This window comes from Grammomys surdaster, unplaced genomic scaffold (assembly GCF_004785775.1).
Source record: "Grammomys surdaster isolate TR1022 unplaced genomic scaffold, NIH_TR_1.0 125428, whole genome shotgun sequence".
Classification (NCBI taxonomy): domain Eukaryota; kingdom Metazoa; phylum Chordata; class Mammalia; order Rodentia; family Muridae; genus Grammomys; species Grammomys surdaster.
Window position 1 is genome coordinate 1,254,888 of NW_021620295.1, and position 25,433 is coordinate 1,280,320.

A 25,433-nucleotide genomic window follows, 5' to 3' on the forward strand; every position below is an offset into this window, starting at 1 on the left:
ACCAAAGAGGATGACACTTCACCAAAGATGTATGGTAAATAGGCTCATGAAAGACCATTATCAGCCAGAACCATTAGAGAAACACAATTAAACTATGAAGGATATCACTATATATCTATTAGAACACACACATACACAAAAGCCCAGCCAAGTATGCTGTACACACATGTAATCCTAGCACACAAGAGTCCAGGAAAGATGATTAAAGTTTGGAACCACTGTGGGCTGTGGGAATAGCAAAACCTGTTTCAAACCCAGAAGACTGGTGATGTCACTAAATAGTGCCAAAAACCTAAGGCAGCTAGACCCGCATCTCATTCACTGTGGAAGTGAAGGAAAATGACATGGTCAGACTTCAGACTCAGCCTGGTAGTTTCTGAAACCTTAAAGTGGCACTGACCACACAGTCACAATCCTGGGCATTTCTGTGGGATAATGAAAACTTATATTCACATATAGACTTGCAAATTGATGTCCTTAATAGCTTTATTGCTAAGAATGGAAAACTGGATACAACCCAGATGTCCTTTGAAGAATGAGTGAGCCAGCTGATTTAATCATGACTATTATGTAACAGACAGAAATGTGGCACACACTAATTTGCATTGCTCTGAAGATGAGAACCAGTCTCAGAGGGTTTTATATACTGCATGATTTCATTCACATAACATTGTGTGTATGTGTGTGTGTGTGTCTTTTGCTGGCTAATCCAGGCCCTCATATATGCTAAATAAATGTTCTACTGGTGAACCCTATGCCCAGAATTTAAAAGAACAAACTACAGTCATTTGAAACATATCAGCAGGTGTTGGGAGTTTTGAACCATGAGGTAACAAGAGGGAGCTTCTTTGTGATGATGAAATAATTCTGTATTCGATTGGTGGTTACATGAATCTGTGTAAGGGACAATACACACACATACATATATAAGCATACTCATATGGTTAGAATATATAAATACATAAATAATGCACATAGCTGGGCATGGTGGCACACAACTTTAATTTCTGAATTTGAGATCCAAAGGCAGGAGGATTTCTGTGCACTGGAGGCCAGCCTGATCTACAGGTAGGGCTACATATTGAGATTCTGCAAAAAAAAAAAAAGAAAGAAAGAAAAAGAAAAAAAGAAAAGAGGAGGAAGAGGAGGAGGAGGAGGAGGAGGGAAGGAAAAAGAAAAAAATGGCAGCAGTACTGGTGTGGTGGTCAAAATCTATGATCCTAGCAATCTAGCACTCAGGAAGAGTGAGGCAAGAGGACAGATGGACGTCTGAGAGCATCCTGGTCTATGCAGTAAGCGCCACGAAAGTCTGGGCTGCATGCAAACTGAGACCCCTCTTCAATCCAAAACAGCACACAAGGTTGGCCAAATCCAAAGAGAAAGAACCTTGGATAAAGGAAATTTCAAAAACAGAGAAAAGACACCAAGCATTTGAGGACAGATGTTTCTTCTTACTCTGCAAAGATTTGATTTTGAGAGGACTGCATGGCCATTTTATGCTTCTCAAAGCCTTTCTATAAAATCCAGTGAGCATATAAACAAAGGTTCCTTTTAAGAACTTATAACTTTAAAGTTCAGTATTTTTGTTTGTGTTTTTTAAACAGGAAATTTTGCTCAGCCTTTCTAAATCGGCCAGTTTGAAAAGAAAGCAACTGTACCAATTATTTTGTATCTAAATGACCACGGTCATTATTTAAAAGAAAACTCTCTGAGGCCTGTGAAACTCAATGACTTACACATCCAACTCAACTGACTCGGAGTCACTGACAAATTTTTTGTGAATATAAGGCCCAAGAACACATCTGGGCTCTAGGTTCAGTTCATCTTGACATCTATCTACCTTGGCTTTGTAATTCAGATCCCGAATGCTGAGTAGAAGACAACTGAATCATATTTTCACTCTGAACAGGACTGTCCTAAATTGTTTTCTGTTGCTGTGATAAAACACTGACCAAAACCAACTTGGAAGAGGAAAGGTTTGACTTATACTTTGTTTGACTTATACTTCAATGTTGATGTGTTTATAAAAAAATAAAGAGAGGATATGTTCTGTGGAGGGGTGGTGGCGAAGGGGATGTCTCAGCAGGCATCCCCTTCCCCCGAGGGACCAGTCACATGACAGTATAGAATAGAATTTATTCAGGACATGAGGAGGGGAGTTAAGAGGGTAGTGGGGGGGGGGGGAGAGAGAGAGAGAGAGAGAGAGAGAGAGAGAGAGAGAGAGAGAGAGAGAGGAGAAATAGAGAGGCCAGCCATGAACAAGTGGAGAGAGGGGTAAGGGGGGAATAGAGAAGGGAGGGGGGGAAGAGAAGAGCTCAAGAGAGCAAGAGAGGGAGGAGGAGGGGGCATACAGCCCCTTTTATAGAGAGAGGATCAGGCCTACCTGGCTGTTGCCAGGTAACTGTGGGAGTGAAGTTTAGACAGAATGCTAACACATGTCACAGTGCATCACTGAGGGAAGTCAGGGCTGGAACTCAAGTAAGAGCAGAGGCAGGAACCACACTAGAACACTGCTTATGGGCTTGCTTTCATGGTTTGCTTGACCTGCTTCCCTACACAACCCAGGACCTTCTGTCCAGGGCGGCACTGCCTACAAAGGGCTGGGCCCTCCCACATCAGTCCAGAAAATCACACCACAGACACGCCTACAGGCCAATCTGATGGGCAAATTCTCAACTGCGATTCCTTCTTCCTCTAGGTGACTTTAGTTTGTGACAATTGACAAAAACAAACCACTATAAGGAAAAAAAGGAGTCCCTGGGGATTGATACCTGAAATCAAGGGGGGGGGGTGAGGGGATACTGGCAAGCACTGGGTGTCCCTGAAAGGAACCGAAAGTGTAACTGGAATTCTGTTCCTGCTCCCTGTCACTTACAGAATAGGCAGAAACAGGAATTGATCTTAAAAATGTGCCTTATTCAGAGCTGAGATTAAGAGAAACTTGAGTTAAACATTCTAGAAATCTTGATTATATTTCACTTCTAGCCAGCAGATTCTATAAGACAGGGTGCGGGACGGGGTGTGTGTGTGTGTGTGTGTGTGTGTGTGTGTGTGTGTGTGCGTGTGTGTAGCTCAGGCTTCCCTGCCTTGCTCAGGGGTCAGCCATGTTTCTGAGTCTTGTGATGTCTGTGCTTCTCTCCTTAGTGCTGTTTTTCACTCTGGGGAGGTTTGGACTCAGATACAGGAAATAATGAAGCTTGTTAGTTTCCTCTAGTTTCTACCTTGTAATCCTCCAGAGATATCTGGTTTGGGAGAGGGGTTAACTCAGAACAAGGAAATCACTAAAGGTGTAAATTTTTGTGAGATAAAAGGAGAACATGGCTATGTCTCAAGTGTGGAGAAGATTTTTATTGTAGACATAAGGGAGAAAGCAGGCAAAAGGAAGAGTCCATGCTGAACACGGCCAGCAGAGTAAACTGGGTCATGAGAGGAGAGAGGGGAGGAAGAGCAAGAAAGGACCCTGGGGAGCTGGAGAGATGGTTCAGAGGTTAAGAGCACTGACTGTTCTTCCAGAAGTCCCGAGTTCAATTCCCAGCAACAACATGGTGGCTCATAACCATCTGTAATGGGTTCTGATGCCCTCTTCTGGTGTGTCTGAAGATAGTGGCAACGTATTCACATACATAAAATAATCTAAAAAAAAAAAAAATTAAAAAAAAAAGGACCCTGGGAATAAGAGACCCATGTAGTCCAACTGGCTGCATTATATAGGGATCAGGCTGGAGGAGAGGAAGCCTAGCAGATGGGAAGGAGATGTTCAGGGGAGGGGGAGGGGCGAGAAGTGCTCAGAGGAGCCACAGGTATTGAAGAAATGCAGGAGGAAGAGGAAAGGAGGCTCTGAAAAGAAAAGGACAATTACTCCAGGTGTTGAATTCCAAGAGCAAAGCAGTGGGCCTTCACATAAACAAAGGTTTTACTGCATAGGGAGGATTCAAACATTTGCTCAAAGCTAGTTGTGGTGGTGCATTCCTTTAATCCCAGCACTCCTGGGAGGCAGAGGCAGGCAGATCTCTGAGTTCAAGGCCAGCCTGGCCTATATCTATTTCCACAATGTCCTTTGGTTACATGAGTGTTTTTGTTCACAGGAAATATACTCTGAAGTTAGGGGATCCTGATGTAAGCAGACTACAGAGTTTGAATAGATAAGAACACTGCAGCCAAGGTAGTGAATGTAATATTTAAGTTTCTAGTAAACAAAATTTGAAACGCTTATGCCATTAAAAAAAATACTCAATGGTAAAAAGAAAAAGTATGGACTGGGTGGTGGTGGCATATACCTCAGAAGGCAGAAGCAGGTGATCTCTGTAAGTTCAAGGCCAGCCTGGTCTACAGAGTGAGTTCTAGGACAGCCAGGACTGCACATAAAAGCCCTGTCTTGTGGGGAAAAAGACAAAAACAAAAACCATTTCCATGAAAGTCTTTCAAGGCAGGAGAGATAATAGGATTTGAAATCCTTGCCCCAAACACAAGTTTGTATAATTTTTGATAGAAAAGACTCATATTTGATATATCTCACAAGGTGATCACCTGATGGCAGCAACGAGGGAGGTTTGGAAGGAGGTGATCCCATACCTCAGTGTCTATTATTCCATTTACAGTCGATGAGACTGAAAGCGGAAAATAAAGACTGCATCTAAGTAGCTATTCTCAAATGTCTCTAACCCAGCTAAAACTAGGCTTTAGGCTTCTCCAGTCCCGGTATGCCATCTAAATTCAGCATGATCAGAACAATCTCCTCACCTCTTCACGCCTGGATTACGTTACAATCACTTATCAAGCAGACTTCATAATTCTTGGACGCTTAGTGCATACATGAAAGCTATTGTTTATATTCAATTGACAGCGCCCATTCATACATTGGTAGGTTCACTATCCACTGTTGCGTGTGCAAGGTTCACATGTTGCTCAAGGCCTTTAGTACCCGCAAAGGGGTGGCCTTAAGGTCCTTGCAGCCTCGGTCGGATCAGGCCGCACTGACTCAGTCCTGGCACGTGAGCAGCTAGCAGTCAGGACTCAGTGCAGGGCGTGCTAGGTGCATGACAGCCGCCGCTGGCGATCTGCAAAGTTATCCCCAGTGTACCAGGTCAGAGAGGAACTGCAGCCTCCCGTCACCTCCGCAGGACCACGACTCGCTAGGTGGGCGGAGCTCGCAGGCGTCGAAACCGGCCGTTGGCTACGCATGCAGAGGCGGAGCTCATAGGTCGCGCTCTGCCAAAGCCTGGGGCGGGGCCCCTGAAAGAGCGTCTTACTATTGGCTTTCTCAGGAAGGCGGGTCTCTCAGTTACCACTCTCTATTGGCTTTGCCGCACAGAGGCGGGCCCTAAAGGTGTCACGCCTTACCATTGGCTGCGCCGGACGGGGGTCTGCGGCGCTTCTGTGTTGTCATTCGGCGGCGAGTAGAGGACACGGGCAAGATGGCGGCGGTGGCTGGTCTGGTGCGGGGACCTTTGCGGCAGGTAGGTAGCTGCCCCTGGCGCGCCCGCCGTAGGCTCTGTGCCCTTTCTGAACCCTTTTCTCTCTCTCTACCAGGCTTCCGGGCTGCTGAAGAGGCGATTTCACCGCTCGGCGCCCGCAGCGGTGCAGGTAACCGGTCCCGACGCCGGGCAAGGCCGGGAGGGGGTCCTGGGTCCCGGGAGCTTGCCTTAGAGATCAGGGTCGCATCTGCCCCAAGGCCGGGTGGCATCTCGGACCCTGACAGCGGCCGCGTCCTGTGTATGATTGGTTCTGCCTCTGTCTCCTCCCGGTGCCACTCATACTGGCACCCATCCCTTCGAGGCCGGTGGCAGTCAAACAGACGACCACCTGTTTCCCTGACTTTTTTACCCCCACCCTCGAGTTGTGGTAAAATATAACTTTAAAACCTTATGTGTTCAAGTGTGACATCGGGTGAATTCACTGTATACACTATCAATTTCCAGAACTTTACAGGATAATAATTCACACTATTCCAGTCGCTGTTGTGTTGTACTTTTCTGGCACTTTTTGAGTTTACTTGGTTTAGAACGTCATATAAGTTGAATCTTTTGCTCTTATGTGTCTGGCTTATTTAACAAGGTTCATCCATATTGTAGAATACATACATCAGAATTTGTTCCTTTGAAACATTGAGTCATAGCCTTTGTGTGTCTTATTTATACATTCATTCAAGGGTGACTTGTTTCCACCTTTTGGATTTGTTATGGAGCTGAGAACATTGGCTTGCAGATACATGCTTTTTTTTGGAATATGCGTATCCAGAAGTATTCCACATATTATAGTAGCATAACAGCACCCCTGCATTGCAGATGTCGTGTTGTGCACTAGTGAATGCTTAATACTCAGTCGTTGTTAGTAGACATAGTTAGACCTTCCTTGCTAGTTCTCTGAGTCTTAGTACAACAGGTGTATCGATAAAACAGCCTGGCATGTTTTCTATGTAGGAAATTGCCTGTGAGCTAGTTTAGCAATCTCTCAGTTTTCTTGACTGTGTGCACATCAAGCAGTACAGCAGAAGTGTTCGGTAAGCTTGTCACTAACATCTAGTGAAGGATTGTTTAGCGTAAGTGTTCCTTGTTAAATTCTTGGAACTTGGATTTGTATGATATGTATTTATCTACTTTATGTATGTGTGTGAGCATGCACATGTGCACTTGAGGTCAACTTCCAGGGATTCAGTTTCCTCCTTCCACCATGTAGAAATTGGAGACGAAACTCATCAGGGTTGGCCATCTTGCCTCCTCAGATTCTTGGAACTTGGACTGCCTGCATGAGTGTTAAATTTATTATGTTTTATGTTGTGGGCAGCATAGGTAAGTATAAAGAAGGGAGTTTCCGTAGTCTCCTGAGTAATCCTGTAACATGTTTTCTGTTTATATACCTGTGACAGTTGACAGTTCGTGAAGCTATTAATCAAGGCATGGATGAAGAACTAGAAAGAGATGAAAAAGTTTTTCTGCTTGGGGAAGAAGTTGCCCAATATGACGGTGCATACAAGGTAACTGAAATGGATAAACTTTATGTAGAATTAAAAAGTAGCCATTTGCCCTGACAACCACTTGAAAGTGATGTGGCTAAATCTTAATTGTAGGTGAGCAGAGGCCTGTGGAAGAAATACGGCGACAAGAGGATCATAGACACTCCCATATCAGAGGTGCGCCTTCTGGGTAGGCTTTGAGGGGCTGGCCAAGTAATCAGTTTTAATTCCTATGGGCTTGTTCTTAAGCTGGTGTTTGCTTTACAGATGGGCTTTGCGGGAATTGCTGTTGGTGCAGCTATGGTATGTAATATTTATGAAGCTCATCCAAGGAGATTTCCTTTAATATCTTTTGATGTTTGCACTGCGTGTTGTGGTGTTTGCCTTTAATCCCAGCACTCAAGAGTCAGGCAGAGCCGGGCATTGGTGGCGCACGCCTTTAATCCCAGCACTTGGGAGGCAGAGGCAGGCGGATTTCTGAGTTCGAGGCCAGCCTGGTCTACAGAGTGAGTTCCAGGACAGCCAGGGCTATACAGAGAAACCTTGTCTCGAAAAACCAAAAAAAAAAAAAAGAGTCAGGCAGATTTCTGAGTTCAAGGCCAGCCTGATCCACAAAGTAAGTTCCAGGATGGCCAAAGTTACACAGAGATACCTGTTTCAAAAAAAAAAAAAAAAGAAAGAAAAACCTCAACCCATGCTGTTGTATGTTGGAAGAGTGGATTGTTTGATTATTCACCACTCTTCCTTGTTCTGTTTAGTCTTTTTAACATTGATGTTTTCCATTTGACAGGCTGGGTTGCGGCCCATCTGTGAATTTATGACCTTCAATTTCTCTATGCAAGCTATTGACCAGGTTATAAACTCAGCTGCCAAGACTTACTACATGTCTGCTGGCCTTCAGCCTGTGCCCATAGTATTCAGGGGGCCCAATGGCGCCTCAGCAGGTGTAGCTGCTCAGCACTCACAATGCTTTGCTGCATGGTATGGGCACTGCCCAGGTTTAAAAGTGGTCAGCCCCTGGAATTCCGAGGATGCAAAAGGACTTATTAAATCGGCCATTCGTGATAATAATCCAGGTAACCCCTGCATCTCTTTTGAACATTAAAAAGCTGACATAAACTCTCTGCATGTAAGGAACCATTGAGGACATCTAGTTAGGCTTAGATACAGCATATGTATAACGTACTAATGATTTATAGACAGTAAAGATAGTAAAAAATGTAGTTTTTCTTCTCACTCCGAGGGCCTGGTTATTTACTGCATACCTGCACATTTGGCTTAACCTTATTGACCAGACTGCGTGAACTATAAAGCTTCTAGATGAGACAAACCAGGCTGCTTCCTCATAAGATGAATAGTTTTGTGGTATATGCATTCCTGGTCATCTTGCCTGTAATTTGTTGTTTGAGAACTTATAATGTCTTGCAGTGGTGATGCTAGAGAATGAACTGATGTATGGAGTTGCATTTGAACTTCCTGCAGAAGCTCAGTCAAAAGATTTCCTGATTCCTATTGGAAAAGCCAAAATTGAAAGGCAAGGTAAGAACACCTTGGTATACATTAATCATTTTTACTGTAGCCCTTTTGTTTGCATAGGTCAGAAGTTACTGATCTGTAGTTTACCCTAAAAAAGTAAGGATGAGTGATCTCGAGTTAGGCTTTTCTGAGTCTGTCTGTATCTCATGTCCATGAATACAGCCTCATTGTACAGCTCATGAGAATAAGCTGCGGTTTGATAAGACAAGCTGTAGCTGGTTGCAGAGTCACTGGTACTACATCAGTTCCATTGACCTCTAATCTGTGACTGCTTTATTTCAGGGACCCACATCACTGTAGTTGCCCATTCAAGACCAGTGGGCCACTGCCTAGAAGCTGCAACTATATTGTCTAAGGAGGGAATTGAATGTGAGGTAAGTGGACTTTCACTCCCCGAACCCCTCACAAATCCTTGTAAGATCCAAGACTGATGAGTTGACTTAGCAGGTAAAATTGCTGCCAAGCCCTGACAATCTCTGATTCCCAAGAGCCATGTGGTAGCCTGAAAGTTGTCTTCTGCCTTCTAGATTTACTTACTATTTATACAGTGGTCTGCTTGCATGTATGTTTGCAGGCCAGAAGAGGCACCAGATCTCATTATAGGTGGTTATAAGCCATCATGTGGTTGCTGAGAATTGAATTCAGGATCTCTGGAAGAGTAGCCAGTACTCTTAAACTCTGAGCCATCTCTCCAGCCCGTAAATTCTTTGTTGTTGTTTGTTTTTGGTTTTTTCTTTTCTTTTTTTTTTTTTTTTTCCAGACAGGGTTTCTCTGTGTAGCCCTGGCTGTCCTGGAACTCACTCTATAGACCAGGCTGGCCTCGAACTCAGAAATCCGCCTGCCTCTGCCTCCCAAGTGCTGGGATTAAAGGCGTGCGCCACCACCACCCAGCTTGTTTTTGTTTTTTCAAGACAGGATTTCTCTGTGTAGCCCTGGCTGTCACTGTTGCTGGCCGGCCTTGAGAGATCCGCCTGCCTCTGCCTCCCAAGTGCTGGGATTAAAGGCGCCACCACACCCATCTATGCTGCAGGCTTCTATATGCTATTGTGTACACACTCACACATCCTATATCGTATATTCATGCCTGTAATCTCAAGATTCAGACGAGAAGAGGTAGAATCATGGTTTCCAGGTCACCTTGAACTCTGTCATCAGTCTGTCTCTGCTTACAGCCAAAAGTGGTGGCTCTTTATCTTTTAAGTTCCTACTTTCTCAAGTTAAGATCCAGTCTTGTTAGGCTGGGGAAATGGCTCATTCAGTAAAGGTTTGTTCTGCAAGCATGAGGACCTGAGTTTAGATCCCCAGCACTCACTTAAAAACAAAACAAAACCACAACAAAACAAGTGAGGTATGGCAGCATGGGCTTGCTACCCAGCACTGGGGAGACTGTGCTGGGAGGATCCCTAGGGCTTGCTAGCTTGGCTAGCCAGTCTAACCAATCAATTAGGTCTAGATTCAGTGAGACCATTTCTAAAAAATATAAGGCAGAAGACGATTGAAGAAGAAACTGGAGGTCATCTCTTCTGACTGTTCACACACTCACACACACAAGTCCTGGGAGCTGGACTTAAGTATCTTAAGTAACTGAATCTAATCTCCTGTGTAGAACTTACCAGATAGTTCTCCTTGGAAAGTATCATTGTGCTTCATAGACTATAAAAATGTGGATAATAGGATTCCCCTCCATCATGGAGTATTATGGTGTCGGCCTGGTGCATATTGAGCACTCAAGTATATATTTTGATAAGAGGGATATTGAAACCAAGGAGAAGTGAATCCTATAGGTGAGCAAAGCTTACTGTGATGGGGTTACAGGCTTCTGCTTTAATTGTAAATTCCCCTTTTACTTTTGTTTGAGACAAGATCTCACTGTGTAGCCAACACTATCCTCACACTTGGGGTCATCCTGCCTTAGCATCCTAAGTGGTGAGCTTACAGGTATGTAGTACTGTACTGGTTTTTCTTAGTTGCTACATTTGTGTACCTGTTGATAGACAGATTCAGATTTCTTAGATCCAAATATTAACAAAAGCAAAAAGTGGTGTTTTAGAGTCAAGGCTGTATTTGTCTCTCAGATTCTATAAAGCCTATTTCCTGCCTTGTCTTATTTATTAGGTAATAAATCTGCGCACCATCAGACCAATGGACATTGACGCTATAGAAGCCAGTGTCATGAAGACAAATCATCTCGTAACTGTGGAAGGGGGCTGGCCACAATTTGGAGTAGGAGCTGAGATTTGTGCCAGAATTATGGAAGGTATTTCAAAGAACCTGGTTTTAGAACACACTCAAGCTGTAGTGAATACTCTGTACTTGAATATTGACTGGAAAGAGATCAAAAGCTAGGGGTGACCAAGTGACTTTTCAACTTGTCAGTCTAGGGTTTTGTCTCTTGGGTAAATGTTTTAAAAAGTCAAACCAAAAGTAGAGCCCTGTAACTAGGATTCATTGCCTTGTTTTTTCTTCCTGAGTCCTGAGTCTGCCTCTCAGTGAGCCGTCTCTCTTCCCTAGGCCCTGCATTCAACTTCCTTGATGCCCCTGCCGTTCGTGTCACTGGTGCTGATGTCCCTATGCCTTACGCAAAGATCCTAGAAGACAACTCCATACCTCAGGTCAAAGACATCATATTTGCAGTAAAGAAGACTTTGAATGTCTAATTTGGACTTTGAATGTCAAGGCATTGAAATTTATTTAAAATACTTGTTGGGACTTCACCTGATGTATACTCCGAGACTTACTAGTCAGTCATAAAGTTAATGCTGAAGCGGCAGCAGGTGTCTCTGTACTGTTAAGTTTAAATGTGCGTATGAGTGGAGTGTTTCTACTCCCTACCGTAGATGCTCTGCTTTCTCTGTTACTGTTAAGTTAGTCTAGTCTTTGAATAAGATTAATATAAAAATTTGTCCTCTTTCACTAGGAGGGGTAAGATAAGAATGCCCCCACAGAAGATAACTTATATGTCCAAAAAGTATATTATCTACATTTGCTGTTAAATTGTTTTGATAAGGAATAAAGGGGATTCCTACCTATGAGTAATTGTATTTTTATATTCATATAATGTATGTGAAAGTACTGGAGTACTATTAAGAAATTAGTGTCAAGCTGGGTGGTGGTGGCACATGCTTTTAATGCCAGCACTTGGGAGTGAGCCTCAGGAGGCAGAGGCAGGAGTTAGCTCCAGTTAGCTCATCTGTCTCCCTTGCACGCTTTCTTTTCTATTGGGTTCAGCAGTGCCTGAACTTTATTCCACGCCCAGTGCTGCTCCCAAAGGGATCTATAGAAGAACAAATCGTGGATTCTTCATTAAGTCCTGCCTTCCAAGGCTGTCCTGTCTTTAAAATGGCCTCATCTTTTCACTGTTTTCAGTCATTTAAACAAAACTGTAAGCAATAGCGTCAAATGGATTTTAGGTTTTCTCCCTGTGGATGTTCTTTATTCTCGAGTCTTTTGTTTCCTGGTACTTCTTGGTACTTCTTTTTTCTTGGCTAGCCAGTAGTTTTGTAGGGTGTTCTGTTTGGAAACTGAAATTTGTTGTATACTGCTGGCTGGCCTGGAACTGTGCAGGCCACATTACCCTCAAACAATTTTGCCTCAACACTCAAGAACTGGGATTATGAGTTTGGGCTATCTAGCTGTCTCTCTGTAGGCTTTATCATCACTAACATTTCTGTTTTCAAGGCCAGCCTGGACTACATTGTGAGTTCCAGGACAGCCAGGGCTACCCAGAAAAACCCTGCCTTGAAAAACTACATATATATGTGTCAAATAACTTGATATGCTGTATATAGCTACTATAGATCGTTTAGTTTTTTAGAGGATTTCACTGTGTTTTTTCCTAGCCTAGAACTCAGGACTTCACAGATCATCTGCCTCTGCCTCCAGAGAGCTGGCATTAAAGGTGTGTGACACCACACTTGGCCCAAATTGAAGCCAGGGCCATGTGCATGTTAGCCAAATGCTCTACTACTGAACTTCATCCCCAGACTCTGACTATTGCTTTTATTCATATGTCTAAAACTTTGCCCAAGAAAGCAGAAGCACTCAGGCCCAGATTTCCATCAGAGACGGGTCATTATTCCACACTGCACATAGCCTTACATACAGCCTTTCTTTCTTTGATTTTTTTTTTTTTTTTTAAAGGCAGGGTCTCATGTAGGCCAAATTGGCCTCAGACTAATTATATAGTAGAGGACGATAACCCTCCCTACCTGCATCTCCCAAGTGTTAGACTCAAACCACTATGCTTAGTTGATAATGTGCTGGTGACAGATCCAGGGTTTCCTGAATTGCTGGGCGAGCTGAGTTATATCTCTCTCTATCCCAGTCTGACAGACTCCTCACACCTAGTAAAGGGTTCCTTTTAAAATTAAAAGATTTATGTCAGGTTCTTCTCTACATTGCCAGAACCCAGCTATTCTGTCATATATGAGCCTCTTTAGAACTTGATGATAAAGACTGGTTTAAACAAGTTATTGAAGGAGACAGGGTAGAGTAAACAACATACTTTCTTGTCATGATTTATTTTAATAAAAAATACAGCTGAACATATATCACAGATTACATGAAACTATACACAATAACATTCTTTCTGCATAGTAACCAACACTGATGTGTGTATTTGAATTTTAAGATGGATTTTTTTATAATCCTTTAAAGTGCAATTTATTTAAAAGGTTTAAGCAAATCATAGGATAAGAGATTTCTGATAACTGAATAATATCAAAAAGATGCTGAAGTTGGATAAATCAAATCAGAAGTGATTACTATAAATGCCAGATTCACTTGTAATGTTGGCCTTCCTTCTACCCCAAAACAGATTTAATTGCTGAGGACTAAGATAATCCTTTAACTGGCAAGAGCTTTATGTGTGGTTAATGTCTTGTTCTGGTACATTATAGCTGAGAACTAACTATAAATGCAGAGTTGCTGCTCTCAGCACAGTGAGCTTCCCACTGAACTCTGAGGAACTCCCCCGTCTACCCTGTGTATGGGAGAATGAAGAGCCCCTGCTGCTCTAGCAGCAGTGTAACTGCCTTGGTTACAGTGTTAGCATCTGAGGTGAAATAAGGGGTAGCACACATGGGAGCTACCTAAGAAATAACCAAAAGATGCTTCAGAGGAACGAGCTATGAGAACACTTCTAAAGGAGTGGGAAGGACAGAGTGACAAAGGCCATTTGCTTCTGTGACAGAATATTGTCATTGCTTTTGATTTTATGTCATTTTCCTTACGCTGGTGAAAATGATACCCATATGATGCTGCCCCTAAGGGAAGCCCATTACAGTCACAAAGGAGCAAAATATTAAGGCAGCAATGCTGGCCTCACTTTATTCTATTTGGAGAGCATTTCCCTCTTGAAAAGCCTCCTAACTGGAGTGTATCTGCAAGATTGGCTGTACTTGTACTGGCTCTGCAAGGATTCACCCAGGAAGGGACTTGAGGAAGCTGTGGAAGAACTCACCTATGAAGAGGTACTAGAGGGGTGGGGTGGGACAGAAGAAGAGCTTGCTCTCCAGTGTAACCAAGAAGCATTAGCCAATCTTAGGAGCGCTGTGGTCACAGGTTTTGGCTTTCCTTAAAGTTCCCTTTTGGAAATTCTGGATGGAGCTGAGCAAGGCCCCACGGTTTACACCATTCACAGCCTGGGGCAGGAACGGAGCAGGCATCTCTGTGCCTGAGGCTGGCGAGGGACCGGCTGGTGGAGGTGGAGGTGGAGGTGGTGGAGGAGGTGGAGGTGATGCTGAAGACAGTCCTGCAGAGGAGAGAGGGGTAGGTCAGTGTTCCACCTTCCCACCTGCCCTGAATGCTGCTCCTCAGGCCAGGACAGAATGGGCAGTGGGGACTAAATGTTCTCAGGGTGTCTTCAAACACTGATTATAAAAATAACTAGAAGCAACAAAAGTGGCAATGGGGCAGGGGGATTTAATGGTTGTTATTTCCTTTAAATGAGAGTCATGTGAGAATTAAATCAAGTATGTGAAACCACACAGTGACATCTCTCCCTAGAGTAGCTCTGACTCCATTTCCAGCTGGATGGCTTAGGTTGAGGTTGGCGCTGCTTACTGAGCTCACAGGTGAAAACAAATCTGCATGCAGAGTTGGGCCAAAGGGACAAACAATCCCTGTTTCCTCACATAATATTTGAAGGAAGTGATTGGCTCAACTAAGCTAGCAAGCCCCAGAGATCCCCCTATCACTGTCAACCCAGCTTTGCAGTTTTACAAGCATGTACTACTGCTCCTTGATATTTCTTATTTCTTTTTGGTGTTAGGAATTCAAACTCAGGTCCTCATGCTTGCATGGCGAGCATTTTATAGACAAGCAATCTCTCAGCACCACACACTGCATCTCACTTGAAAAGCAGGTACTACTGTAAAAGAGCCAGAGCATAAGTGAGAAGTAGCCTTAAGGTTGACTATATGGAGGCAAGCCACAACATGGAAAGTGGCAGAGACAAGCTGGTGACAAGAGCAGGAGGAACATCTGTTGACCTGTTACAGAGCGGTAAACCAATCAGGATTCTCAACAGGGAGCCAATGTGTTACAAGTCCCTCAGAGTATGTTCTGAATAATTCCCTATGGGGCTGCATTAAAGAAATATAAGTGCTAGTACCTGTCAGGAAGAATTTAGAGAATAGGGCAATCCCATTTTCAGGGGCAAGTCTCTCAGGTACTGTTCCTTTTCACTGTAGCTTAACTTACGAACAGAATGAGTCACATAAGTGTGTGTGGATCTTCTGGAACATCAGGGATCCTGGACAGGGAGACTGGGTCTCTAAAACATCCCTCAACTTCCAGGAACATGTATACTTGCAATATAGTAAATTTTTAAATATTGTCAAGGGTTAGGAGCCTACACCTTTATTTGCTGAGATATCTAGCAATCCCCAAATTTCACTTTGCTTTTTTTTTTTTCTTTTTTAAACTTGAAAAGGTAGTGTAGAGAGCCATCACTGCTGTAGTAGATTTTAATGTGTGGTGGTTATGAACACTGTTCCCTAAGACCCTACGTATCAATGGTTGACTCTGTCCTCTATCCATCCCTGGCCATTCCAGGAGATAGTCTGCTGGGTGGTTCCCACACTCTATGAGCGGCAGGAATAACAGGCAAGACAACTTGTCCACTAAATGGATAAAGAATGAAGGGTTCAAGGTCACCAATAAAATACTCAAGTAAGTGCCTCATTTTCATTTAGTGTGACAAGCAATGGCTAAAATCTTTTGATTCACAAAAACCACTTACCTTCCTTCTATCTTGACCTCAACCTAAGACAGCTGAAATTAAAGAATCACACAAATACACATTCTCATGCTCTGTAATCACGGAATTCTCAAGTAATGATAATGAAGCAATACAAATAAAGATTAAGTACAGACAAATGAATAAAATGTAATTTACATTGGTTTTACTCAACAATGAATGACACTCAGTTAGCTTTTATGCTAGGGTGGATTGTGGGAGATATTCTTGGCTCTGTCAGGGTTGTAGAGGAAGTTAATCTACGAAGCCCAGGTAGAATGAGGGCAGAAACATTCTTCTTAAAGCATTTGGGTAAAGCCAGTAGAATGCTGGGGTGGAGGAGGTCTCTCTTGAAGCTCTGGAACTGAGTTTCTTGACTGACAGCATGCAGTACTAAGGCTGCCAGAGGAGAAAGCTCTTGCCCATATGGAAATGAATGGCCACCCCACACCAGGCATTATCCTAATGGCCAGAAAAAGGGTAGTAGAATGTAATATGACGTTCAGGGTTGATGTGGACCAGGAGCTGTAGGCTTCCCTCCTAGCTTTGTGGTCAGACCCCTGACTGAAGAACCACTGCAGGGTTAAGGCTCAAGAAGACATCCGTGGACTGCAGCAGCATTGGGGCCCTATTGCATGCCTGAAACTGGCCATCCTGAGACTGGTTACTCTCCAGTCCAGGGTTCAGGAAGGCTAGAGCCAGGCTCAGAGTCTTGAATTCATGGGTGAGAGTGGTGGTCTTGGCAAGCTTGTCTTCACAGAGAACCAACCCTTGACGCTGGTCTCACAACCTTACATGCACTACCAGAGTTTGGGAGTTAGGAGTGGTTTCAGTAAATGGATCTTCATTTTCTAGGTGAAGGCTGAAACTGTCACTTAACAAACCCCTCAGGTATCATTGATATCAATATACCATCTGAAGTACTATGCCTATATAGCAAATGGAAGAATGAGCATCCTGATGTCTGCTCACAGGAAGCTGGGCTAGCCTGTGCCTGTATAACAAATGGAAGAGAAATGTGTAGAAGTGGAGCTGTTCATTCCAGTGGGAGGAAGTAAATACCCTGATTCCTTCTCATAGGGAGCTGGACTAACCAGTCCCAAAGGGCCTGATATCCCATGAAGCCCATTTTTCCTTATTAGGCCTGTCAGAATTACAGCAGGCCTTGGTGTATACACTAAAACAAGGGTAGAACCTAACCTCCAAAGGATATGGAAGTTGAGGGGAGGCCCTAAGTAATAGAAGGGCAGAACTGATGGAGGCAGGACTACACTGGGAGCTCATTTCTGAGCATAAGCTCCATCTGTTCATTGTCCTTGGCCATTTTAAGAGTCTGTTAACTTCCTTTAAAGGTTAGTGAGTATAAGATAGAACCATTAGCAACAATGTCAGAAAGGAAAAGGGGAAGGGACAGAATAAGCTGACAATTTGCCCCGTGATAGACCTGAAACAAGTGGCCGATACTCTGTACCTATACTGTACTTATCCAAGGGCACAGACAAGAGAAAAGAGCAAACAAACTGCAGGTTGGACTCATGGTATATTAGGTCACAACTAGGATGAGGCATGTTCCTAGAAATACACCTACAGTGACAACCAGGTCTCAGTCCTGAGTTCCCTCCTAGCTTATGTTCTCTTAGACAAAAATCCCAATACTAGCTGACCTAACTCTTCCAGAAGCCCCTCCACCAGATCCATTAAGAATGTGGCAATCATCCAAGGGCCAGAAAGAGGATATACACTGGTACACAAAGAAAAATTATGCAGTTTAGATCTTTGGAGGGTTGCTGTGCCAGGCACATCTGTAACACCTTTGTAAAAAGGACATTTGGAGTCACCTAGTCCTGAGTCAAGTCTAGTAGTTTCTCCAGGTTTCTGTAGGATGGGTAGGTCAGCTGACCACTAGATCATACCAGACCCAGAAGAAATGGCAGTCACACAGGGACACAGCAGTCCTCAGTTTTTTGGGTCACCTTTGCCTTAGGCAGATGAAGAGATTTACATCTTACTCATAATTCCCAAGCATGAGTTAGAATTATTTTTTATCATCAATTATAAAAGCTAGGAAGTTATGCCAACACTCAACTGCCTCATACCATGTACTCTTCACCAGTGACTGGGAACCAATGTTTCTGCAGCAGGACTTTGAAAGTAACAGTTTCCAAAACTGCACTCAGATGCCATTGATGCGATTAGAGCCCATATTTCCAAACTAAAACTGGAGTGAAAGATGAAGACTTTAGAAGGTCGTGGAGGAAATGAAATGAATACGCATGAAGTGACTTGGGGGTCTTCTAAAGATGCTGTGCTTCACTGAAATGTCCCAACAAGGGAATGGTCTCTGTTCTGCTTCCAGCTCTGTTAACCAGTGACACAAATGCATTGGGTCCAATCTCACACACAGAAACACAGCATCTTTAAAGCTGGATACGTCAGCATAGTTTACTTTACCGAAAATTCACGTTCAAAGTGGTGCATGCTCTACTGAAGACAGCAGAGAGTGAGAGGAAAGAGAGAGAGAGAAAATTATTATTATTCAGAGTTTAATGTCATTTAATCAAATAGTAACAGTAAAATGTTAGTCTGAGATGCATGTTATGTATTCTCACTGTAAACTGGGGTACACTTGACCACAAAATACCTTGGTTTAAAAACACGAACCTTTCAGAATACAGCAAATGAACAAGTCACTTTCTTCACACTTTTCTAAGCCAGATAGATGCTACTTTTATTTATTTAAAAGCATGACATGCACTTCTGAAGTGCAAAGAGGTTTTCTCTCTGTGTGCAGCAGAACAGATGCCAGTAATCTGTTCCATATTTTATCATCAAGGCTGTTTTATCAAGGGGCTAAAAAAAAGGAGCTCACTACTTTACCAAAAAGTCTTGATAATTTACTGCTTAAAAAGCTGTGCCATGGCCGGGCGGTGGTGGCGCACGCCTGTAATCCCAGCACTTAGGAGGCAGAGGCAGGCGGATTTCTGAGTTCAAGAGTTCAAGGCTAGCCTGGTCTACAGAGTGAGTTCCCGGACAGCCAGGGCTACACAGAGAAACCCTGTCTGGAAAAACCAAAACAAAACAAACAAACAAAAAAAGCTGTGCCATGAATACGAACTATGTGGTGTGTGTGTGTGTTCTACAAGTGCCACAGCACAGTATGGAGGTCAGCAAACAACTTGAAGAAGACAGTTCTCTCCTATCACAAGAGTTCCAGGGATAGAACTCTGGTTGTCAGGCTTGGCAGCAAGCACTTTTACCAACATGGGGCCACCTTATTGGCCAAGGATCCTTTCAAAAGCCAGTTCTTAGCTCTCTAGGAAAAAGACATCTCCAAGCCTCCCACTCCAGACATCTAGAGGCAGAGGGTCTGGAGAAGATTAAAAATAATGGTTTGGAGAGATTTTACTTGGAAGAGAAAAAGGAAACCTGCAACAGGGTCTGGGCTGTGCTTTGACTCATGGCTCTCGTGCTTTTCCATTTGTCCAGAACGTCTCTCCCTGAAGAGTACGCACAGGCTGTTACATATGTTGACTGCCATACTAAAAGCTTCATTACTTTATCATGCCTTCACCATTTTGAACTTATTTTCCCTGTTGATTAGAATTTTTTTTATCAAAAAGCATTATTTGCAGTAAAATAAAATAAAAGCCAGCTCCCGAGAACAGAGCTGAATTGTTCAAGGTCACAGTGGGCAGCTGGTAGAGCCGGGCATGGGCCTGAGTGTCCTGGCCCTGCTTGAAGAGTTATCGCTCCAGCAGAGCAGCTGGAGTTTCAGTTTAACTGAAACAAAGGTCATGGATATTCCCCAACAAAAGCAAGCACTCAATGAGTGGGGTAAACGAACAGAGGCAGAATCAAGTTCAAATCCTGGCTGTTGCAGCTGCACTACCTGTGACTTTGGTCAAGTTATCAATGCTATTAGAGGCTCAGTTTTTCTCTAAAATACAACTAAACTGGAATCCACTCTCATTGGACAGGAAGAAAGTTGAGGATTAAATGAGACAATGAGGGGCTGCAGAGATAGCTCAGTGGTTAAGAGGTCCTGAGTTTAATTCCCAGCGACCACATGGTGGCTCACAACCATCTGTAACAGGATCTGATACCCTCTTTTGGTGTCTGAAGACAGTGACAGTGTACTCATACACATAAAATAAATAAATCTTTAAAAAAATAGATGGCTATTTCTTTTTTAAAAATGAGACAATGAATACGCATCACTTAGATGTGATTATCAAAACTGAGTTTCAGGTTTATTTAGCTTCTTTAATTCCTTTGCAAATCTACTTTTTCCAAAATTAGCGAATGCATAAAGAATTTGAGGCCAACCTGAGATCCCATCTTAATCCCCACTCCACAAGGCTTGGAGAGTTGGTTCAGAGGCTATGAATGCGTACCTAAGTTCATCTCTGGCACTCAAATGTGGAGGTTCCTACCTGCCTGTAACTCCATGAGTTCAACAACCTCTACTGACCTCCCCAGAATTCTCACAAAACACATACACAAATGTGCGCGCGCGCGCACACACGCGCACACACACACACACACACATAAAAGAGGGAATACAGGTAGTAGCCCCATTGCCTGGTCCTCCAAATATGGTGACAGTGAATATTTGTATGTGCAATCTAGTACATTTTAAAACACTAAGTTCTATGAACGCCTGGCATGAGGTGTATTGAGATAAAGGAATTTTAAAGCTGGCTGTCTTTATGAGTCATAGAATAGTAGAAAAGTACTGGAAATTTTCTCACTGAAAAACTAAAAAAACAACAAAAAATGAAAACAAGAACAAGACTGCCACTCCACCAATGCATCTGCCACCAGACTTGGGGAAATAGTATTAGTCCCAACAATTTAGTGTTGATCTCAAACAGTCCCAAAGGAGGCAGCCGCAGAGAGGGTCTCAGTTGCTAGACAAGGCTCATACTGGTAAGATCTCTTCAGTTAGAAATGTCTGCCACTTCTGCCAAATCCTAAACACAGCTAAATTAGACCCTATCTGGTTACCATGATCACTTAAAATGGAAGCTATTAGAAGTTCCACTGTTCAACTCAACTGGCCAACAATGAGCTGCTGCAGGGCCTGACCTAGCTGCCCTACCAGGCTGAGAATCATGCCCCTCACTTCACCCAGGAGAAGCCCTGAAAATAGAGCAAGCCTCTACCTTCCACAACGCTGCTACTCACAGTTAAGTCTGCTAGTGACTCTGCTTCCTGAGTGATGGGATTAAAGCCATGCACCACCACAATAAAAATGTTTATTTCAAGGGAGCTACTGGAACAAAATATTAGCAGGCCTTAGAGAAAATTTTGTCTGCTTGAACTGTGCCTGACAGTTTAGAACTTCTGAGGCATGGGACATCAGCTGGAGCTTGTCTGCCTCTGTCTGTAACCCAGACAACACAGTTCCTGGTGAACTCTGGACCACCTGTAAACATATCTTGAATACATGTGAGGTGAGCAGACTTCCTTTGTTCACCTGGCTTAACACCTGCAATGCTAGGTCACTAGGCAAATGCTCTGAGCTTCATTACAAGTAACAGCCAGTAGAGGTCAGAATATAGTCTTTGGGGTGAATAATTGTCAGTAATTTTGTCAACAAAGTCACTAAAGGAACAAAGGAGTTGTTACTTTGGCTCAGAAGCCTCTCCTGACAGCCACTGCGAGTGAGCTTCAAAACATTTTCCCCTCAGTTCACAGTACTGCTCCCTGCCACCCCACTGTCCTTAGATGGAGCTTTTCCCATACTGAGTGGGTGCTACAAGACATTTCAGCTTGCTTCTCTCATTCTCGGAGTTACCTCAGTTTATGTAAAGTTGTTATTATATGATATCACTCCCATTTAGAGAAAGGAACCTAGAAGATCCCTGCAGAAGGGTCACTGGACTATGAAGGAAACAAGGCATCTAAAGATGAGAATGGGAAGAGGCTGCCCAGAACTACCACTCTCACAGTGAAGTAAGCGCTCTGCACACTGAGCAGGTATCTCCCTGGTAACCAGGGATAAGAAGTCTCAGAATCTTCTCCACTTCCTCAGCACATACAAATGATAGGAAATAGCACCATATTATGTGGAAAATGGCTCAAAATAGGAAAACAGTAGATTTCCAGAAACGTGTAGTTAGCCCAGTTAATCTCCACATGACAGTTCTGTCTATTTGGAAGTTCCTTGTAAAATCTGCTGAGAAAGTCAGAGACAAGAGAATCATCCCCATGACCTGGCATTTTGCTACATAAAACTTACCCAGGCCCGAAGACATTCTACAGTAAGTCCTCTTAGCCAGGAGGGAGAGAGTCAATCAAACCTAGCCCTCTTGCATTCACTTTTTCCCCCCAGGAGGCTTAGCTAGAGTCATTTAAAGGCAGCCACTTTAAAACTCTTAGAGGTTCCTGGGCAATACCATAAGCATTAAAGTGTATGGTACTGTTAGCTTAGACCAATCCTGCCAAAGATTTCCCTATCACACAACTGAAAGAACTCTTCCAAGGACATGCAATGAACTGAATAGAAGAACCAGCTTCTTAGACACCGAGGAGGAGAAGCAGAAATGCTTCCCCACCCCTGTTTTTACTAGCTTGCAAATGACCAAAAAAAGATCTTAGTTCAAAAAGGAAAGACATAAGACAGTATTCCAAAACTTGTGTTTTTGTAGGTACTCACAAAGACAAATTCTTTGTCAGTTTTTTTTTCCCAAAAAATCCTCACAGTATCTGATTTAGTTCATAAGGTGGAACAATAGTTAATGATGACTATCCAATAATTATGTGCTTTCCAGGACAAGACAGAGAACAAACAGTTATCAGGAAATTCGTTGGTAGGGATATTTTACTCTGTGCTAGATATCTCATCAGCTCTGACATGACAAACCAACAGCAGAAGGTCTGGAGGAAAAAACTATGGTAGGACAAAGGCCAAGGCAGCAGTGTATTTGTTTTGCCCTAACACAAGCTCTAACCCAATGAGCCTTGCAAAAGGCTTTTCAGCAAACAGAAAGCTTGAGCTACAGAGGACTAGGGGTCCTGAAAGCAACCCTTCCCCTGAGTGCTGAGCTTGGGAACCCAGGCTTCTAGATGACACACGTCTTGATTTGCATATGTCCCTCTGGAGAAGACAGATGGGGTCTAACCCCTGAAATGCTTGGGCCAAGGCAAGCCCACCTCCCCTGTTGATGAAGAGAAAGGAGGCATGTCACCTTCCACATTACTAACCTGCTGTGGAGGGTGGAGTTGGAGACGATGGGGATGTGAGAGGTGAGCTGGCCCCAGATCCTGCTAAGAAAAACAGAGAAATCCTCAGAGGGACCGAAGGCAGACATTTGAACCTTGGCATGGGAAGAATTTCAGCATTGTTGAAGAATCTGTAATTAGCCCAGCATGTGGAGCTTGTGGAACCATGTGATGAAGGACAGAAATTAGGAATTAGACTAGTGGTGACAAGTTTTCTTCACTCCAGTGCAGGGTGTACTTTCTTCATCAGGGCACTCAGCCTTATTGACCAATGAGGACAGGGTAGCATATACACTGCTTGCAGAATCTCTCCTGAACCAATGCCATCCTTGGGTAATGACAAATGACTATGGTCACAGCAGCCTGTGGCACACCCACTTAGGTTTACCTCATTCAACTATTTGTGAGTCTCATTAAGTAGCCCAGACTAGCCTCTCACCCTCTTGATCTTCCCTGGAATCACAGGCCGTGCATGAGCACACCCAGCTCAGTTCTCCTGTATGCCACTCAGTATCTCCTTAGGATAAGCAAACATCTTATCTCAACTGACCAAAGTGACAAGAGGCATGACTTGTTGAAGATCAACTTTACCCGCAGGTACATTCAGTTAAAGATGCTCAGGCTCAAGTCTGTAGATTTTCTAGACCTTTTCTTACATGGAATTCAGTAAACACCCTCATTTAGGATAAAAACCATAAGCAGAACCCAAAATACCCACAGCTTGAAACTCCCTAGAAAACATGCCCCAAGCCCAACAAGGAATTAGCCCTGCAGCAGAAGCCTCTTGTGTATAACCAGGAAGGCTCGGCTCTATGGAGAGGACAGCCTGGGCCCCTGAACTCCACGCAAAGGGAGGGCTGTTGTCATGCAGCACGGAGCAGCCACCAGTAGCTCTGTGGTTAGGGCTCTATCATCACTCTACTAATGACTCAGAGGATGTGTCAGAACCTGTGGACATACTGGGTCCTAACTAAACCACAGCTGTCACAGTACTTCCTCAGCTTTGTACAACAGCAGGGCTGGTCACTAACAGATCTTAAAGACAGAAAACTGAACTTGTGATTCTAGACTGGTTGGTAACGGATCTTGCATGTCTATCAATAAACGGTGCTTGACTTTCCTAAACTCCTGAGGTATCTTGGGTAGGATTTTTGTTTTTTAGACAGGTTTCATGTGTCTTAGACTGGCCTAAGCTTGCTATGTAGCTAGAGATAACCCTGACATCCTGATCCTCCTGTTTGCATAAGTGCTCTCTGCAAGCACGTTTCACCATACCCATGTCACTGTATTAGAGGAATGAAAGCAGGGCCTTGTGCATGCTAGGTAAGCATTCTATCAACTAAGCTACATCCCTATCCCACTTTTGGACTTCTTTGGTGACCCCTCCCTCCAGCAGCATGTGGAACAGAGCTAACCTTGGGAAGGGAAATAGTAGGCCTTCTCTGCTTCCCAAAGAACTAGCTGCTTAAACAGAGTCACCAGTGTATAGTTGTACGGGGTGGAGAATACTTTTCCCCTACCCATGACATTGACTAGCCTCTGCTCATCCTATAACTATGAAGCAAATGGATTTCCAAATATGAAATTATATGCCAGTCATAGCAGCTTCTATTCCCCACAAATATGTTGGTCTTCACTGGGACCTCCTCTTCTCATCAACTCTGCCTAACTCAGACTTAGGCTCAGACCTAGGATTCTGTGATAGTGTCATGATTCTCATCCTATTCCTAGAGTTTTAGGACTTACATTCCAATCTCCAGTACTACCTACACCTCTGCAATCTCCAGCTTCAGAGCGTCTAGACTTCAAGCTACAGCTCAATTTGCCTGTCTACCTCTCAGTATCTCCTCTAGTATAGGCAAACATCTGAACTGACCAAGAAAAATGAGTTATGACCTATGATTGATTCACTGAACCATCCATCCATCCATCCATCCATCCATCCATCCATCCATCCATCCATCCATCCAGTATCACTACCAGTGTCCAGGCTTGTCTTCAGTTTATGTGCTTAAAGAATCTGCTGCAGCTTTGAGTAGCTGCGACTACAGGCATATACTGCCGCGTCCGCCCTTCCTTCCACTTTTATAGACTTCTGCTTCTTCACCTGTCCCTCCTTACTCCAGTGCTGAAGAAGAGATGAATGGGCTTCCTCCACTCCTGACATGGACAGCATGGCTTTCAATGCTCACCTTTGGCACTTTAGCTTCAACATCACCCTCTTCTTTGCATATATCTAGCTCCTCCCTTTCTGATGGGTCCTTTGTCTCTTTAAAGTATAATCGGCTTAACTTCAATCTCCCAGTCATGCTGAAACTGCCTGGGTTACTGAAGCCTCCTTCTCTACTGAACTGTATTTCACAGATTCATAAACAGATCACTCAGTCTGACTCTCAATCTGGTCCAAAGTTGAACATATATTAGGCTCAAAGTCAGCACAGCCAGCAGAGAGACAGCTGAGAATGACTGTAAAGACTA

At 43.6% G+C, this 25,433-nt stretch overlaps 2 protein-coding genes across 3 annotated transcripts in view; one reads left to right on the forward strand and one right to left on the reverse strand.

The window, feature by feature from the left end:
- The first annotated feature begins 5,085 nt into the window (after nucleotides 1-5,085).
- Pdhb (pyruvate dehydrogenase E1 beta subunit) lies at nucleotides 5,086-11,520 on the forward strand. Its single transcript, XM_028786028.1, has 10 exons — nucleotides 5,086-5,456; nucleotides 5,530-5,583; nucleotides 6,866-6,973; nucleotides 7,067-7,129; nucleotides 7,220-7,255; nucleotides 7,743-8,028; nucleotides 8,381-8,491; nucleotides 8,771-8,862; nucleotides 10,604-10,745; nucleotides 11,000-11,520. The coding sequence occupies exons 1-10, from the start codon at nucleotides 5,415-5,417 to the stop codon at nucleotides 11,143-11,145; spliced, it is 1,080 nt and encodes a 359-aa protein (XP_028641861.1). The 5' UTR covers nucleotides 5,086-5,414; the 3' UTR covers nucleotides 11,146-11,520.
- A 1,469-nt stretch (nucleotides 11,521-12,989) lies between these two features.
- Nucleotides 12,990-25,433, reverse strand: part of Pxk (PX domain containing serine/threonine kinase like) — a 63,764-nt gene continuing 51,320 nt past the window's right edge. The window contains exons 17-18 of one of the 2 annotated variants that reach the window (XM_028786038.1): nucleotides 22,938-22,997; nucleotides 12,990-14,240 (exon numbers count right to left, since the gene is read on the reverse strand). In XM_028786038.1, the coding sequence (XP_028641871.1) occupies nucleotides 14,020-14,240; nucleotides 22,938-22,997 (281 nt within the window). In that variant the 3' untranslated portion in view covers nucleotides 12,990-14,019. Of the gene's footprint in view, nucleotides 14,241-22,937; nucleotides 23,001-25,433 lie in introns of both variants that reach the window. The other variant, XM_028786036.1, reaches the window with a different exon arrangement.

Bases quoted from the DNA above. Each gene is read 5' to 3' on its own strand.
- Pdhb (XM_028786028.1), top strand. From the start codon at position 5,415: ATGGCGGCGGTGGCTGGTCTGGTGCGGGGACCTTTGCGGCAG. The intron at 7,256-7,742 runs GTATGTAATATT...TCCATTTGACAG, and splicing joins TTGCTGTTGGTGCAGCTATG to GCTGGGTTGCGGCCCATCTG. The intron at 8,863-10,603 runs GTAAGTGGACTT...CTTATTTATTAG, and splicing joins AGGAGGGAATTGAATGTGAG to GTAATAAATCTGCGCACCAT.